The sequence below is a fragment of the Dipodomys spectabilis genome, unplaced genomic scaffold (genome assembly GCF_019054845.1).
Source record: "Dipodomys spectabilis isolate Male_0828 unplaced genomic scaffold, ASM1905484v1 ptg000342l, whole genome shotgun sequence".
Taxonomy (NCBI): domain Eukaryota; kingdom Metazoa; phylum Chordata; class Mammalia; order Rodentia; family Heteromyidae; genus Dipodomys; species Dipodomys spectabilis.
In genome coordinates this window covers 620010-634777 of record NW_024871019.1, presented here as the reverse complement: position 1 = coordinate 634777, position 14768 = coordinate 620010, and the positions used below count along the sequence as shown (strand labels likewise).

At 48.1% G+C, this 14768-nt stretch overlaps 1 protein-coding gene across 1 annotated transcript; it reads left to right on the top strand.

Moving 5' to 3' along the window:
- Positions 1-685: 685 nt before the first annotated feature.
- On the top strand, positions 686-13861 carry LOC122095291 (NACHT, LRR and PYD domains-containing protein 5-like). The gene is made up of 10 exons (XM_042665757.1): positions 686-886; positions 2255-2404; positions 3190-3338; positions 5597-5737; positions 6250-6398; positions 7860-7955; positions 9261-9387; positions 10967-11073; positions 12980-13101; positions 13646-13861. Exons 1-10 carry the CDS (start codon positions 710-712, stop codon positions 13661-13663), a joined length of 1236 nt encoding a protein of 411 aa, XP_042521691.1. The 5' UTR covers positions 686-709; the 3' UTR covers positions 13664-13861.
- Positions 13862-14768: the final 907 nt, after the last annotated feature.

Below are 14768 nucleotides of genomic sequence, written 5' to 3'. Positions count from 1 at the left end.
TAGGATGACGGGTGTGAGCCATCGGCACCCAGCTCAAAATTTCTTCAGGACTGGGGAGGGGAAATCAGAGAACACCAGTAAGCGTGAGGTTGTGAGTTCACATCTCAGTACCACCAAAATAAAAAAATACAGTAAAGATAAGTCCATGGGAGTCTATTGGAGATATTTAACCAGGAGAACTTCATGATCTGATTTATATTTCAAAATATCACTCTGGCTGAGGGGTTGGAGAGCAAGCAGAGAGATGAGAAGTAGTGTTACAATCAGGTCCTTGTGTGTGTGTGTGCCAGTACTGGGGTTTGAACTCAGGGCCTGGGCATTGTCTCTTAGTTTTTTCACTGAAGGATGATGCTCTAGCACTTGAGCCACAGTTCCTCTTCTGGCCTTTTGGTGTTAATTACCAATAAGAATCTCACGGGCTTTCCTGCCAGGGCTGGCGATCTCAACCTCCTTAATAGCTAAGATTACAGGTGTTAGCTACCAGTGCTAGGCTGTCGAGACAATATTGGTACTGACTGGGTAATCAGTGAATTACATTCACAATGTGCAATTTAGGCTGAAGTAAGTATGTCATAATCTCAGAGGAGCCTGAAGCAGTGGTCACCACTGCTTTATAAGGTACAGGCTCTGGACCTTATAAAGACCTTCGTTCTGAGTGTCATGGCAGGTTACTCTTCTCAGACTCAAGTGGGATCCACCGCTATAAACCATGCCAAAAGCCAAGGAAGGGAAACGGAAAACTAAAGGGGCTCTGCTGCCCATCCCCATACTTCAAAAGTTCCTGAAAACCTATGAGAAGTATTGCGCACAGTCCCAAACCTCTGTGTGCCCAGCCATCAAGAAGGATCTGAAAAAAAGCATCGACAGTGAGCGGATCCTCAAGAAGGTGAGTGGATGTCAGCCCCAGGGACTCCCTGGGGCCTCTCCCCTCAAGCCCAGGGATGGCCAGGTCATCAGCATCTGCCATCAGCTTCTGACTGGAGTTCAGAGTCTTGTTCCCCTAGCATGGAGGGCCTGTTAGCTCTCCCCCTACCTTCCCGCTCCCCCTCTGCACCTGCCCCTCCCGTCCTGTGGTTTAATCAGTCACCAGCTGGTTTCCTAGTGCCACGCAAGACAGAATAAAGTCGCTAGAGATGAGATTTAAATAATTACTGTAGGGGGGCTGGGAAGTTGGCTCAGTGGTAGAGCGCTTGCCTTGCATGCCTGAGGCCCTGGGTTCGATTCCTCAGCACCACATAAACAAAAAAGAAAAAAGCTGGAAGTGGTGCTGTGGCTCAAGTGGTAGAGTGCTAGCCTTGAGCTGAAGAGCTGAGGGACAGTGCCCAGGTCCAGAGTTCAGGCTCCACGACCGGCCCCCAAAACAAAACAAAACAAAAAAAATTACTGTGGGATCACTGCCCAGACCATGGGTCACTAGCTGCCCTGTGGGTTCTCTCCTTTCGGGGAGAGGTGAAAAGGGGGGAAGGAAAAGGGGTAAAGGAAGGCATGACTCCTCTGCACCCTACACAAGGACCTTCTCAAGTTCCTCTCTGACTGCCCAGCTTTCCCCCGTCTTCCTCCTCCCTCGGCTGCCCCTTCTCTTCTTCCTCGGAACCCCCTCTTCTACGGCATCCACCCCATGTATCCTCTAGGTCTTTCTAGGCCCGTCTTCAACAGTTCATTCCCAAGGCTCTCCACACATTCCCCTGCTTTTCCCCCCACCATCTTTTTTTTTTTTTTTTTTCCTCACCTGGGACTTGAACTCTGGACCTGGCCACTGTCCCTGAGCTTCTCTGTGCTCAAGTCTAGAGCTCTACCACTTGAGCCCCCCCCACCCCCCCAGTGCCTCCTGGAGTAGCCAGGATTACAGGCGTGAGCCACCAGTGCCTGGACCGTTATCATCTTTGTGTGTGTGTTGTAAAATAATTCCTAATTCTTGCTACTGCATTTGTTATAATTAGCCTCCACTACTTAATCATAAATCTCATTCAGATTAGTCCCTGTGGCAGTATTTTCCAAACTCTTGGAGGTTATCGATGTCACGGGCCTCGGCAGGGGCCGGTGTGATGGTAGCAATGGGTGTGATGGTGCTGCCTGGGCAGTCCCTATTTTTATTACATGGTTGATGGTGCTGAGGATTTAAAATCAGGGCCCAGAGCCACAAAGTTTCTTCACCATTCTCCCAATGCAGTCTTACGGTGACACCCCTTTTCCACAGTCTTGGGTGCCGGGGCATCCCTTTCTGATCCATGCCTGTCATCTTTTCTCACTGCAGTTTACACTGGTGAAACCTACCTCCCCCCGGATCGTCCCGCCCATCTCCCTGGAGCCTTTGCTCATGACCATTCGCGATGAGTGTTACAAGCTGGGGAAGGAAATGTGCATCTGGGGCTTCCAGCTGAGCAACCCGGAGGTCGCCAGGCTCGTGAGTCACCACACTGGCTTTAAACCACAAAACCAAACAGAAGCACCGAACACCCTGTATTCCACCTGCACTTTGTCTGGCTGTTGGCTGGTGGCTTTGAGTATACTAGCCCAGCTGAAATACTGTGGTAAAACTCCTTGGTAAAATGAACACACTGGGGCTGGGAAGGTGGCTCAGTGGTAGAGTGCTTGCCTTGCATCCCAGAGGCCCTGGGTTCGATTCCTCAGCACCACATAAGCAAAAAGAAAAAAGCCAGAAGTGGCGCTGTGGCTCAAGTGGTAGAGCGCTAGCCTTGAGCTGAAGAGCTGAGGGACAGCGCCCAGGCCCAGAGTTCAGGCCCCACAACCGGACCCAAAAAAAAAAAAAAAACAACAAAATAAATGAACACACTCACAAAAGTGAATGACAGGAAAGCAAAACAGGCTTTCTTTTTTTTTTGGGGGGGGGGTCCGGTCGTGGGGCCTGAACTCTGGGCCTGGGTGCTGTCCCTCAGCTCTTCAGCTCAAGGCAGTGCTCTACCACTTGAGCCACACCGCCATTTCCGGCTTTTTTTCTTTTTTGCTTATGTGGTGCTGAGGAATTGAACCCAGGGCCTCAGGCATGCAAGGCAAGCGCTCTACCACTGAGCCACCTTCCCAGCCCCAAAACAGGCTTTCTTTGGGTAATTTGAAAACTGACTTTAGAGATGAACATGTTGAATACTGAGCTCAGTCAAGTGGCAAGCACAAAGGAGCACACAGAGCCTACTGGCCATCCTGACCCTTGTTCTAACCCTGTCCCCTCAGGCTCTGTTTCTGGAATCGAAGGGGCACACCACCTGCCCCTTCACTACCTTGGAGATTGTGGACTGCAAGATGGACCTGTGGTCTCTGGAACGCCTTGGGAAGGCTCTGCAGCTGAGCAGTTTGCGTTCTCTGGTCCTGGATTACTGCAAGTGAGGCTGAGAAGGGAACTCTCCCTAGCAGAGCTGGCTGTGGGCGGGGGGCATCTGCCCTGCAAGGCCTTCCATTCCCCCCCCACACCCCCCACCCCCGGCAGGAGCTGATGGTCCTGGGGAAATGGCAGGGTTAGCAAAAATGACTCTTCTTTCACTCACTTGCTCCTTCAACACATATTTGTGGAAGACCAGTTTCTACAAGTTTCTACAACACGGGGCTCGTTGCCAAGGAAGGCAGAGATGTAGACAAGGGCAGGCTGCTTGGGAAAGGAGCCTTAGGTGTGATGGAAACATGTTATATCGTGCAACATGGAAAGTCTGATGATCACAAAAGATCCCCATAGATGCATTCTGCAGTTCTTCAGAGAGAGAGGGAGCAGAACTAACTCTTCAGTGGTGGGTCAGCCTTCAGCAGGAGGAGAGGAAGGTGGGGAGGAAGGTGAGGTGCTAGGGAGAGACAGAAGAAGTCCTTTCGAGGGCTGAGGGTCTAAGCCTGTCAGGAGATGGACTAGGAACAGTAATAATAATGATAACAGTAATCAGCGGAACGTTACTGAGTGTCCACTGTGTGCCAAGCATGCCACACAGATTAGCCTTCATGCCAACCTCATGCGATACCCACTCCTAGACCTCAGAGTGTAGAGGCTTGTCCCAGCCTCTCTGACTCAGAGCCCACCCCTGATGTCTGACACTCGACTGCCTGGGATCTGTCTAGAGACAGAAGCACCTTGAAGAGCCGGGGTCCTAGCTGAGTGTGGGGGGGGGCGCACCTACTCAGGATGTAAAGATAGAAGGATCATGATTCCAAGTCAGCCAGGGCAGAAAGCTAGTGACACCCTATCTTAGCCAAAAAGCTGGCCTGCTTCCACCTACCCATCTTTTCTTGTTTTGTTTTTTCAATACAGAATCTTGAACTCAGGCTCTCACCCTTGCTAAGCAAGAGCCCCGCTACCGAGCCATATCCTCAATCCTCTTTAGTTATTTTCCAGATGGGGGTCTTGTTTTCTTTGCCCAGGTCAGCCGCAGACCATGGCCCTCCTACTTCCACATCCTTCACGGCTGGAATTACGTGTGTATTACCACGACCACCTAGGTTTTGCTTGACAGTACTAGGGTTCTGTTCTTGGTGCCTGGCATTTTCTGGGCACGTTCTATACCACTTGAACCATATCCCTGGAACGTACCACTCTACTTAGCTTGTTGGTTGTGATGATGAGGTCTCACTTTTTACCTTGAACCTTGAACCACAATGATCCCATTCTCTGCATCCTGAGTAGCTGGCATTAGGAGTGCACTAACAAGCCCAGCCTTGAATCGGTCTTCCAAACCATCTTCTGCCCCAAGGAGACTTTGAGTCTCCTCCTCTCTACATCCCAGATCCCTCTCTGAGAGCTGGCTTAGCCCTCCCCCACAGTTTGGCTCTGGAAACCCTGAGGGCAGAAATGAACAGAAATGCTTCTAGCTGCTCTAGCGAGCACTTTACAATGAGTAATGAGGTCAATGAGATATATTTTTAATTTTTTTCTAGTGTTATTATAAAGGTGATATACAGAGGGGTTACAGGTAAATAAGCCTGGTAGAGCACATTTCTTTTTGGACAATGTCACCCCTTCCCTCGCTCTCTCCTAGTTTTTCCCTCCTGTCGCCACCCACAAGTTATATACAGATCATTTTTCTTTCTTTTTTTTTTTTTTGTTGGTCGCGGGACTGAACTCTGGGCCTGGGCGCTGTCCCTCAGCTCTTCAGCTCAAGGCTAGCACGCTACCACATGAGCCACAGCGCCACTTCTGGCTTTTTCTGCTTCTGTGGTGCTGAGGAATCGAACCCAGGGCCTCATGCATGCAAGGCAAGCACTCTACCACTGAGCCACCTTCCCAGCCCCAGATCATTTTTCAACATAGCATCTCAGTGAGGACCATTGCTGCATTTGTTGTCTCTTTGTCCCTCCATTCTGAGTGGCATAGGGTTGTTTTTTTTTTTTTCCCCTCAGTTGTGGGGCTTGAACTCTGGACCTGGGCGCTGTCCCTGTGCTTTTGAGTTCAAGGCTCTACCACTTGAGCCACAGCACCACTTCCAATAAACCTTGTGGTTTATTGGAGATAGGAGTCTCATGGACTTTCCTGCCCGGGCTGGCTTTGAACTGCGATTCTCAGATCTCAGCTTCCAGAGTAGCTAGGATGACAGGCGTGAGCCACCAGCACCCGGCTTGGCATAGGTTTTTAAGCTTCCAAATTTGTGCTGTCATTTCTCCTCAGATTTGGAAATGAAGAAATTGAGAGTGTCTTGTCAGGTCTGGAGAACAACCAGAGCCTCTACGGCCTCAGCCTGCGGTTCTGCGGGCTGGGCCCTTGGAGCGGGTCAAAGCTGGGCTCCATCATCAGCCAGAGTGCCATTTGGTGAGACTGTTCCCCAGGTCCCCGGCTCACCTACGTACCATTGGTCTTATACCGCACCATTCATTTTGACAATCATTGCTGCTTGCTTCCTTTGAACCATAAAAGAAAGCTCAAGGGCCGGGCGCTGGTGGCTCACGCCTGTAATCCTAGCTACTCAGGAGGCTGAGATCTGAGGATCGCGGTTCAAAGCCAGCCCGGGCAGGAAAGTCCGTGAGACTCCTATCTCCAATAAACCACCAGAAAAACCAGAAGCGGTGCTGGAGCTCAAGTGGTAGAGCGCTCGCCTTGAGCTGAAGAGCTGAGGGACAGCGCCCAGGCCCAGAGTTCAAGCCCCACAACCGACCAAAAAAAAAAGGGTGCCATGTTGAAAGTGGGTATTTGACCCACGTGCATGTCACTGGTCTAGTTTCTATGACACGACCTATGAGTATGAAGATGGTTATCTCCCATGGTGACCGTGTGTCCGGCATGAGGCGGGGCAGCCGGTAAGTCACCATGTTATCCCCCCGCAGCGAGCTTTACCTCGATGGCAACAGCTTGCTGTGCTCCGGAGCGCTGGCCCTCCTCAGACCCATAGCAGAGTACGCGGAGATGAAGGAGAAGGACGGGATGGCCTCCCCAGCCTCCCCAGACACTGCGACGCCCTCTCAGCTGCTCCAAAGTAGGCTCTAGGGAGCCTGGTCCCAGGCTCCTATTGGGGGGACCCAGGAGGAGGAACTGCTTTGTGATTAAAAGGGGGTTCACCTTGGGCCAGGTGTGGTGGCTCACACCTGTACTCCTGGCTATGCAAAAGGTGGAGATGGGAGGATTGCAGTTTGATCCTATCCAGGGTTGAAGTTAATGAAACCCTATCTCAAAAACAGACTGGGGCCAGGTGCTGGTGGCTCATGCCTGTAATCCTAGCTACTCAGGGGGCTGAGATCTGAGGGTCTAAGTTTGAAGCCCAGGCAGACAAACTGGAGAGACTTATTTCTAGTTAACCAGCAAAAAGCTGGAACTCGGGGCATGGATCAAGTGATTAGCACCAGCTATGAGTGCAAAAGCTGAGGGCGAGGGCATTTCAGGTTTCAATATGAGCACAAAACAGGGAAGGTAGAAACAGAGTTCACCACCACACATGCTACTGACAGTCCTCCTCACCAAGTCCTGTATCATCGCTTTATGCATGCAATCTCTAGGTGGGCTCGAATACCTAGAAATGTACCAGTGACACTTGGGGGGAGGGCAGGGGGAGGAGGCTCCACAGCTGGCTTTGGGAAGGAGCCAGATATCCTAATGTGGCTCACAGACCCGGGGAGCAGGGAGGCTGCTGGGGGGCCACCGGGCTGGAGGCCAGCCTGGCCGTTGGTGATGGGGAGGCTCAGGCGGGGTCGGCTGCGCGTTGTACAGTTTCCTGATGCACTGCAGGCCGGTGCAAGGGAAAGACTTCTAGAATGACTCCAGTGACAGCATGCCAATCAACTGGTCAGGAACGGAGAGCCACTTTTCTTTCATTTTTTTTGTTGTTGCAATATCCGGGTTTGAATCAGGGCCTTCCACTTGCTAGGCAGCTGCTCCACTACTTGAGCTGTATACCTAGCCCTCTTTACTTTTTTTATTTTCTAGATAGTGTCCCATGTTTTTGCCCCACGCAAAAACAAAAACAAAACAAAACAAAACAAAAAAAACCCTGCCTTGTAAGCAAGACAGTTCTGCTACCAGAAGAGCTGTGGTTACAGACAGGAACCACCATACCTGGCTTGTTCTTTGGGATATGGTCTCACACCCTAAGTCTTTTTGCCCAGCCTTGCCTAGAACAACGATCCTCCCATCCTCCTCTCCTGAGCAGCTGGGATCCCAAGTGAGAGCCAGCACTCCCAGCCTTAACACTTTCATAGAGCACGGCCATGGCCTGGGAGGGAATGAATACAGGGTCTGGTGGGATGGTAGCGGGGGAGACTGTGGGTTGCATGTTCACCTCAAGGCTTTGAGGAGAAAAATGCAGAGCTGACAGGTCCCAAGTGACAGTCAGTCAGCTCTGCCCTCTGTGGGAAAGAGCACATAAAGGCAATAGCTGACCCCAGATTGCACCCAAACCCCAAGTCTTTAAGCATGCTTTTTTTTTTTTTTTTTTTAAATCCAGTGAGCCAGAGAGGAAGTTCAGTGTTGAGCCAGACTGCAAAATCCTCTGAGGCTGGGACAGCAAAAACTACTTTGGGGAAGAAAAAGAACAAAAAAGGTATTTTTGTTGCTGTCCATTTCTCCTTCCAGACAAAGAGGAAAATTCAGGTGAAAAAAAGAGGACAACTCAATGTTGGGGACTTACCAGACATCCAACCAGAGCAGTCGCACCGTGTGGGCAGAGGGATTCATCCTTGGCCCACTCAGCATTCCAGCAAAGAATTACGGGGCTGAGGCTGGTTTGGGAACGGCTCAGCAAGACCTCATAAATGCAGCCTGGAGACTTGTCTCCTCTGACTGTTACTTAGAAGTATTAATGGGGCAATTTTGGAGGAATGTTAACAGATCACAAGCCCATACTGAGCAGGGTTGCCAGGATGAGGAGAGCTGTCCAAGTGTGAACCGCTCACAGCACTGCGGGGCAGGACTTTAAGAGCATGTGACTTATATTATTCATGGCAACCGCCATTTGCTGTCATTCTGTCCCCTCCATGCAGACTGTTAGATTTAGACAAGCTGGGCCCCGGTGTCTCAGCCTGTAATCCTAGCTACTCCCGAGACTGAGATTGAGGATCTCAGTTTGGAGTCAGCCAAGGCAAGAAAATCATTGAGACTCTAATTTCCAGTTAGCCACCCAAAAAGCCAGAAGTAGAGCTGTATGTCAAGTAGTAGAGCCTAGTCTTGAGCACAAATGCTCAAGGACATCATCTAAGCCGTTCTTTCAAGCCCTAGGACCATCACACACACACACACACACACACACACACACACACACACACACACACACACACACACATACCACATCACACCACACACCACTTAGGCTCATCCCCAGGAAAACAAAAGGATAGGACAGTTTCATTCCCCCAACTGTGTTTGGAAGGAAAATCTATTTCACCCAGTAAACCACTAGACTAGATTCATATCCAAAGAAATGAATCCTTTTGTAAGAGCTAACTATCTTTCTAAGGGCTGTCATGTGGCCAAAATCAGCAGACAACCCGTCCGTCCATTCCCTCCGTAGTTAGATCAAAGGCAACTATCTACATCTGCCATGGAGGCTCCTTTTATGCAAGAGCAATTCTGGTTTGTAGTTAAGAAGAAAGGAGGGACTGAGTACAAAACCAGGACTTTTAAGGTTACATACAGTGTGGTGGCACGTGCTTGTTTGTAACCCCAGCTCTCAGAAGCCAGGGGGATGGCAAGTTCCAGTTCAACTTGGGCCACAGAAACTTAAAAAAAAAATTACTTATGTAGTATTTGAGTATACTGCAAAAAGGAAATCCACTCACACAAGTCCAGTTACTGCTGGTAACTAGGAATCATTATGTAAAAATAACCTAATATTGTAATTCTCTTGGAGGAATCAAGAAAAAAGCCAAAGCTCTGGCAGAAGCTGGCCCTTGGCTGGTGAAGTTGCACTTGGCAGACAATGGCATAGATGGAAAGGAAGGCGAACACTTGGTGGAGTTCACTCGGATTTTAACATGGTGAGTAGCAAAGTAAGAAGTCTGATTTGCAGATACGAGTGTGTGAATAAAATCTCATGACAATGATGGAGTCTCAGCTTTTTAGCACTTACTAGTGAGGTCCTGGCTCTGAGGAGGGGGAGGAGCCCCTGGTCCCTACCTACAGTTGTGTGAGCCCAGAAAAGGATCTCACTGTGTGAAGGCAGCCACTACGCCAAGACAGGACACAGGGCCTCTAGAGTTTTGTTCCCCAAGGTCAAAGAAAGCCAAACTGTAAGCAATGTAGCCTGAGAAAGAAGAGGCTATCCTAACCCTAAATGTTTTCCATAAAGCTAACCTTACTTGCTTCTCAAAGCCCCCCTTTATTTCAAGATGCTGCCCTTCCTCATTTTATGGGAATATTTTTCTCTCTTTTTTTTTTTTGTCGGTCATGGGGCTTGAACTCTGGGCCCGGGCGCTGTCCCTCAGCTCTTCAGCTCGAGGTGAGCGCTCTACCATTTGAGCTATAGCGCCACTTCCGGTTTTCTAGTGGTTTATTGGAGATAAGAGTCTCACGGTCTCTCCTGCCTGGGCTGGCTTTGAACCGAGATCCTCAGATCTCAGCCTCCTGAGTAGCTAGGATGACAGGCGTGAGCCACTGGCACCCGGCGGGAATATTTTTCTTTATAGTGTTGCTAAGTAGGCATTATTTGTTTAAAGTACCTAACCCCTCTGGTCCCTCCAGATTTATCGAGATTTTGCTGAAGTGTAAAATGTGAATGGCTATGAAGTCATCATCACATCAAACCCCATCCTTTAAGGAAGTGAATGAATAGGGGACTTAAAATGTTGGATGATGACGATAAGGACAATGACAGTAATGAGACAGGGGTGTCAAAGGGGGATGTCTAGGGGATACCATCAAGCAGGGAGAAGGAAACAAAGGGGGGGGATGCTGAGGGGTGAAGAGGGTTGAACAACACGCATGCGTGTTTGCATGTATGTGCACACACACACCATAATGGAACCCAGCAACTGCTGTTAGAAAAGGTAGGGAGGAAAGAGGGAACAGGAATATGGTGGAGGGGGTGAATTCTTTTAAAAGTGCTCTCTATGTATATATGGAAATAGCACCAAGAAACCCCTTCATGCTACAAATATATGTCCATTGGAAAAATAAAAATGGGGCTGGAATGTGGCTTAGTGGTAGAATGCTTGCCTAGCATGCACGAAGCCCTGGCTTGGATTCCTAAGTACCACACCACAGAAAAGGCCGGAAGTGGCGCTGTGGCTCAAATGGTAGAGTGCTAGCCTTGAGCAGAAGCAGCTCAGGGACAGTGCCCAGGACCTGAGTTCAAAATAATAATAATAATAATAAAGCAAAATGTTAACCTGAACCTTAAAAAAAAAAAAGAGGACTTGGCAAATAAAATCCTTAGAAACTTACCTAGGAGTAAAGCATTCTAAGCAGGGTGTGAGAGGTCTGGGTACTATCTCGGGTGTGGCAGGAAGGACAGATAGAACCTGAAAAGAAAGATCTTTCTCTACCATAACTGGCCTGACTTGTTTTAAGGAAGCCTGCCTGGCACAATGATATTTTGCTCTGTCTTTCTCTGGGCAGCCTCATCAGATTTTCAGCCCATTTAAGGGAAGTTGACCTTGGAAGCAATGCCCTGGGGGAAATGGCTGCCGCCGACATCCTGCAAGCACTGAGGGCCAGAAAGACAGGTTACCGTTTTATACGTCATTTTATAAGTTTCCCTCCTGCTGTCCTACCTGCTCACTTCCACCACCCTCAACTGTTCACAAGCAGTCTCGTTGCTCTTTTCGTTTACACAGCAAGCCCTGCCAGGGCTGGTGACCACTGTGTCAGTGTGCTCCGTGATCTTCAGGGTTCAAGATCTTTTATGATAGCCTATGATCTAAGTAATGATTTCTATTTATTTATTTTGGTCAGTCATGGGGCTTGACCTCTGGGCGCTGTCTCTGAGCTCTTCAGCTCAAGGTGAGTGCTCTACCACTTGAGCCACAGCACCACTTCTGGTTTTCTGGTGGCTCACTGGAGATAAGAGTCTCATAGACACGGGCGCTGGTGGCTCACGCCTGTAATCCTAACGTGAGCCTGTAATCCTAGCTACTCAGGAGGCTGAGATCTGAGGATCACGGTTCAAAGCCAGCCCGGGCAGGAGAGACTGTGAGACTCTTATCTCCAATAAACCACCAGAAAACCGGAAGTGGCGCTGTAGCTCAAGTGGTAGAGTGCTCACCTTGAGCTGAAGAGCTGAGGGACAGTGCCCAGGCCCAGAGTTCAAGCCCCATGACCGACAAAAAAAAAAAAGAGTCTCATAGACTTTCCTGCCTGGGCTTTGAACCTTGATCCTTAGATCTCAGCCTCCTGAGTAGCTAGGATTACAGGTGTGAACCACCAGTGCCTGGCTATTTTTTGCTTTTTTTAATGGCCAATCACATAGTTCTAAGAGCTCATGATCACCTTTTCATTTTGGACAGCTAGAGCTGGTTTGCACTCTGCTCCAGCTGGATTGATTGTGCTGGATTTAATGTGGACTTAGTTGAGTCTCAGCACACAGAAGGCAGGCTTGTGGTGTGGGTTTTCCTGGCACTGCAGTGACTTTTCCATTAAGTATGCAGTAGAAGGCAGCTCACCATCACTGTAATGCAGGCTAACCATGAACCCTCAGATGACTGGATAGGAAACCATACCCTTGAGCACCTATTTGGAACTAGAAAACATTTTGCTTGCTTGGGAAATGTGTTAATTTGTATAAATGTGAAGGCAATTACAAAACACCCACCTGAAAACACAAGTAGTCATTTAAAAAGCATTAAAAAGTAAGTGATAGTTCTGGAAATCAGGTCTCCCCCCAAAAAAAAAAATTTAGTGGGATAAATTATTACAGGCTTTAATGTATTTTTCTCTTGAAATAATTATGGGATGTTCCTAATGGAACACTTCACTTTTCTATTCTGACTTCCAAATGAGGCTAACTGGTTGGATTTCACAGGGAAAACTCCCTTGCTATTTGGCTCTAATGGCACCATTTTAAAACATTAAGAGCAATTAGTCACATCTCTGATGACAGAAGTAAAGTTTTCCTATTGGTTGTCTTTGTGTTCTTATCATTTGCTTAGCAAGCTAATTCCTAATTTCATTTCAAACATGAAATACAAATTAACAGGCTGAGATCTCTCACTTGCCTACCAAGAAGATTCTCCTGCTTTCCTTTTAATGGTAGCCAGTGCATTTTATTGAACCAGTGCAGCACAGAAAAAAAATAAGGGAAGGGAGGAATTAAATCACAACTAGAGTTTCATGCCTTTGTCAGTTATTAACCACACATACATTCTCACAAACACACACACCTACAAAATGTAAATGAATATTAACAATACCCGTAGGTCAAAGAATAGCCATGGAAAAGGTTTCACACTAAAAAACAACATACATCACACATGAATAATTATCAGTTTCAAATACAAAAAGCAAACCTAAGCTATCAGGGGTTCCTGATGTCCTCCCCTCAATGAGGGCTTGAAAGCCTAAGACCCAGATGCCCAAAAGAGTGGTGATCTGTCCTACCAATTTGTGATTTTGTTCTTCCTCCATCCCTCTCAGGAAAACTTCCTATACTAAAAATTACAGTCACTCCCCAGATCTCTTCTGATACCTTCACATCTATTTGGAAAAACAGCAAGAAATCGAAGACTAAGACTATTCATAAGAAGAAGAAGAAAATGGTACGTTCTCAAATGTGTGTAGGTGACAAATAGCCACCAGGGGGCGCCATATGGGGCCTGGGTCTCAGCTTGGGTTGATAGCAGAGATTTTGCACTTAACAGGTTGAGAATTTAGGCTGTGGTTGCACTCCTGTCATTCAGATGGATGGTGATTGTATCAACAGACAGTGCCAGGCACCAGCAGCTCACACCTGTAATCCTTGCGACTCAGGAGGCTGAGATCTAAGGATCACATTTCAAAGCCAGCCAAGGGCAGGAAAGTTTTAGACTCTTATCTCCAATTAAGCAGAGTACATGTGTGTGAATATCCACACTTATAAATAATAAAAGAGCATTGTTCCATCTAAGTAGTGTAACTGTCTCCCTCCTCCACCCCTCCCCAATCCAAATCCTAGCTCCCACAGGTCAATTGTGGACCTGAAAGGCAATGGGCCTTGATGAAGCCCAGGCTGCCCTTTAGGGGGGAATGAATGATGCATGTTTGTTCTCTACTCCTTAAAGAACTTCCTGCTTCTTACAGAACTTCCTGTTCATTATTCCACAGGCTAAAACACGAATATAGAAGCCACATTTCTGTTTGGATGCCATCCCTTCCGATGGCCAACCAGGCATGCCCACAAAGACGTTTCTTCTGCAGTAGTATTTTCCATTGTCATCTATAACTTTTCCAAGTTTTAAAAATCAATAACTTTTATGAAAGTTGGAAGTAGTGTTCATACTCTCTATTGCACTTGTCATTCTCTAAAATGTGGGTTTTACAAGTAGGTCTTAGAAAGGAGCATTCTTCCGCTGGGCATGCAAAATTTACAACTTTAAGTCATACTCTATCCAAAAAAGACAGCACTTTCTTTTATAAATGTACACACAGATTAAATAGGAATGTTTAGGCTGGGCACTGGTGGCTCACGCCTGTAATCGTAGCTACTCCGGAGGCTGAGATACGAGGATCACTGTTCAAAGCCAGCCCTGGCAAGAAAGTCCGTGAGAGTCTCATCTCCAATTAAAAAGCCAGAAGTGCCTCTGTGGCTCAAAGTGGTAAACTGCTGGTTTTAAGCAAAGAAGCTCAAGGACAGTACCCAGGGCCAGAGTTCAAACCCCAGGCCCAGCAACAAAAACAAAAATAAAAACCTGTCAAGCACCGGTGGCTCATGCCTGTCATCCTAGCTACTCAGGAAGCTGAGATCTGAGGATCACAGTTCAAAACCAGCCTGGGCAGGAGAGTCCATGAGACTCTTATCTCCAATGAACCACCAACAAGCTGGAGGTGGAGATGTGGCTCAAAGTGGCACAGCGCTAACTACCCTCGAGTGCTTAAAAGGCTCGGAGGACAGCGCCCTGGCCCTGAGTTCAAGCCCCCAGGACTGACAAGAAAATAAAATTAATAGAAGTTAAGTGTAAATCTGTCCCGGGGACCCCCCCCCCCGCCCCGAAACCCTTGAGAACCACTGAAGCAAGTTTCTCCACCTTTTATTAAGGTCACTCTTCCTTCAGGCAGCAAAACGATTGCTGCTGTAGCCAGGCAGCACATCGACAGATACCAAGCACAAGCTGTGTACGTTTACATTTGCTGTTTGTTCAGAGACAAAAGGCACAGGTTAGCAGGGTGCTTTCTTTTTCTCCCTCCCTCTTCTCTCTCTCTCTCGTCAGCATCAGGTTTTTCTTTTTAA

Coding starts and splice junctions, on each gene's coding strand:
- LOC122095291 (XM_042665757.1), top strand. CDS start 710: ATGCCAAAAGCCAAGGAAGGGAAACGGAAAACTAAAGGGGCTCTGCTG. Junction 2,405..3,189: donor ACCCGGAGGTCGCCAGGCTC/GTGAGTCACCAC, acceptor CTGTCCCCTCAG/GCTCTGTTTCTGGAATCGAA. Junction 11,074..12,979: donor ACTGAGGGCCAGAAAGACAG/GTTACCGTTTTA, acceptor CATCCCTCTCAG/GAAAACTTCCTATACTAAAA.